Consider the following 2,333-nt stretch of genomic DNA (forward strand, 5'->3'; position numbering starts at 1 on the left):
GGCGGCGGTGGTCGACATCCTCCTCCCCCTCCTCGTCGCCGTGGCGGGAGATCACGCCGGCGAGATCCCTCCTTCCAGGAGGTGCCACGGGAGCCGTCGCCCAGATCTTCCCAATCTTCTTGCTCAGCACCAAGATGGAGAAGAGGCAGAGCAGTGGCCCGTGGAGACAAGCGTGGAGAGGAGGAAGAGGAGAAGAGGTGGCTGTGTCTGGCGGCGATTGGGGGGGAGAGGGGAAGAGGACGATGTGCGTGGGCGACCCAATGCGAAGCTGCCTTCTTTGGAAAGGAAACAATCCAATCGCTGCGTTTATTGCTGGCTTTTTTTTTCTCGCCACTGGCCAGGACGCACAGTGCCAAGTGATTACGTGGCACGCGCGAGCGAACGCGCTTGATGCACACGTTAATGCTTCTCGATGCCGTTGAAGATCTTGCCAACATTGTCGGAGCTTCACATGATGCGGTGCGTGATGAGGAGAGGGAGGAAGATTCATCTTCGGAGGCGGAAGAATCGTCTTCGGAAGATGAGGACGAAGACGAGGAAGATGATTGATGTGTCTTTCATTTGTGTCTTGAACCTGGTTTGCATTTTGAACTTGGTTGGATAAACTTGTGGGCATGATTTTGAACTTGTGGGCATGAACTTTTATTCATCAACTTGTTTGTGTGAAATTTAATATGTCATGTTCATTGCATTTTGAATGTTTCAAACTCACTTTGTGTCCAAAATGCCATATATGCAATGTCCGACGAGTCACGCGCGCTGCATTTTTTACGCGCTGCTGGAGTGACGCGCGCGCGCTGCATTATAGCGCGGCTGTTGGAGCCAGCGCTGGCGGCCGCGCTAAACCTGCCAAAGCGCGCGCGGCATACTAGTTTTTAGCGCGCGGCTGCTGGAGATGCTCTAAGAGCAACCTCCTGGCCTGCTGCCCAAGTCCATGGCTTGTTGCAGTGACAAATTTGTGTATTATTTGACAAATCTGGCCCTTTGTTGAAACTAATGCCACGTCTGGCCCTTTGACAAAACTATTTGCAAATCTGGTCTCTTGAGGTCGGCGCCAAGCAGGATGACACCGAACTTATGCAAGTCGGCGCCAAGACATTTCTGCAGTCAGATGCTCTGAGAGGTCGGCTCCAAGGAGCTCGGCGCTTGATCCTGCTGGCGCCGACCTGCACATGTTCGGCTCCATCCTCTTTGGCGGCGACCTGGGGGTGCAGATTTGCACATAGTTTAGCCAAGGGGCCAGATATGGCATTAGTTTCGGCAAAGGGTCAGATTTATCAAAATACCAAATTTGTTAACGGCGAAACCTCCTCCCACCCATGGGCGCAGTGGACTCCGGACGCCGGACGGCGCTGCCCGCCTCGCGTACGTACGCTTGCGTTTCAGTGCAGTGGCGCGGTGGCGGGGGGAACACACGGCGTACTATCCCATTGATGGGCCGCCGGATACTCCGCAAGAACAGAGGAAACACGGCCATGTGGGCATGGCAGAGAGTCAAAGCGCGGTGCCGCCGTCCTCGGTCCTCAGCCGCGGGCGATCGAGCGAAATACATGGGAATCGCAACGGCCGTGCAGGTGCACACAGCAGTACAGCACGTGACGGCACGCACGCGGCGACGGGCCGAGGGGGAGTCAGGCAGGCTGCTGCCTGCTGGACTGACGACGGCCAGTTGAGTTCCACCGAGCGCGCGGGCGCGGCCGGCGCCTTCCGCGAACTCACCTTGGACCCTGCTACCGCGGATCCGTCATCTTCCTATATAAATGGAACGAATCAACCACCTTCACTTCACTTCACTTCACCGGTTCAACCAGTAGAGCGTGCGTAGGACAGAGCCATCACCTTGTATTTCGATCAGCGGATCGATCGCCAGGAGATCGACCGATGGTGGTCAGCGGCGCGCGCTGCGCCGCGGTGCTATTGCTCGCCTTCGCGGCTGCCCGAGCTGTCCCCGACGTAGACGGTGAGAGCGTCATCAAAGCTACTGTACTATTTACATCATGCCTGCATCGATGCGTGATTGCTTATATCCGTTAAATGCGATTGCCGTCTAGCGATCGACCGTCGCTTGGTTAGGGTTCGAACGTCTTTGGTCATGTTTGCATGCATTTTAGCTACGTGTGTTGCAAAGATGCACAGGAAATACCCGTCTATTGTCCCAGTTTTTTTTTAAGAATCTATTGTCTAAGTTTAATTACAATTCTATGCTAACCATTGGATGCTACAACTGCAGTCAGCAACCTTTGACATACAAAATTCACAGTTCGGCCCAAATCCAAAGGGGTCTCATTTTCCCTTCTTTCCTGTATCATGGCCGCCACCTTTCCTAATATCCA

At 54.5% G+C, this 2,333-nt stretch overlaps 1 protein-coding gene across 1 annotated transcript in view; it reads left to right on the forward strand.

Annotated features, from left to right (window-relative positions):
* Positions 1–1,835: 1,835 nt before the first annotated feature.
* Positions 1,836–2,333, forward strand: part of LOC119365357 — a 2,847-nt gene continuing 2,349 nt past the window's right edge. Inside the window, exon 1 of the mRNA XM_037630975.1 lies at positions 1,836–1,960. Within this exon, the coding sequence (XP_037486872.1) occupies positions 1,882–1,960 (79 nt within the window). The 5' untranslated portion in view covers positions 1,836–1,881. The remainder of the gene's footprint in view (positions 1,961–2,333) is intronic.

Source organism: Triticum dicoccoides, chromosome 2B (genome assembly GCF_002162155.2).
Source record: "Triticum dicoccoides isolate Atlit2015 ecotype Zavitan chromosome 2B, WEW_v2.0, whole genome shotgun sequence".
In the NCBI taxonomy this organism is placed as follows: Eukaryota; Viridiplantae; Streptophyta; class Magnoliopsida; order Poales; family Poaceae; genus Triticum; species Triticum dicoccoides.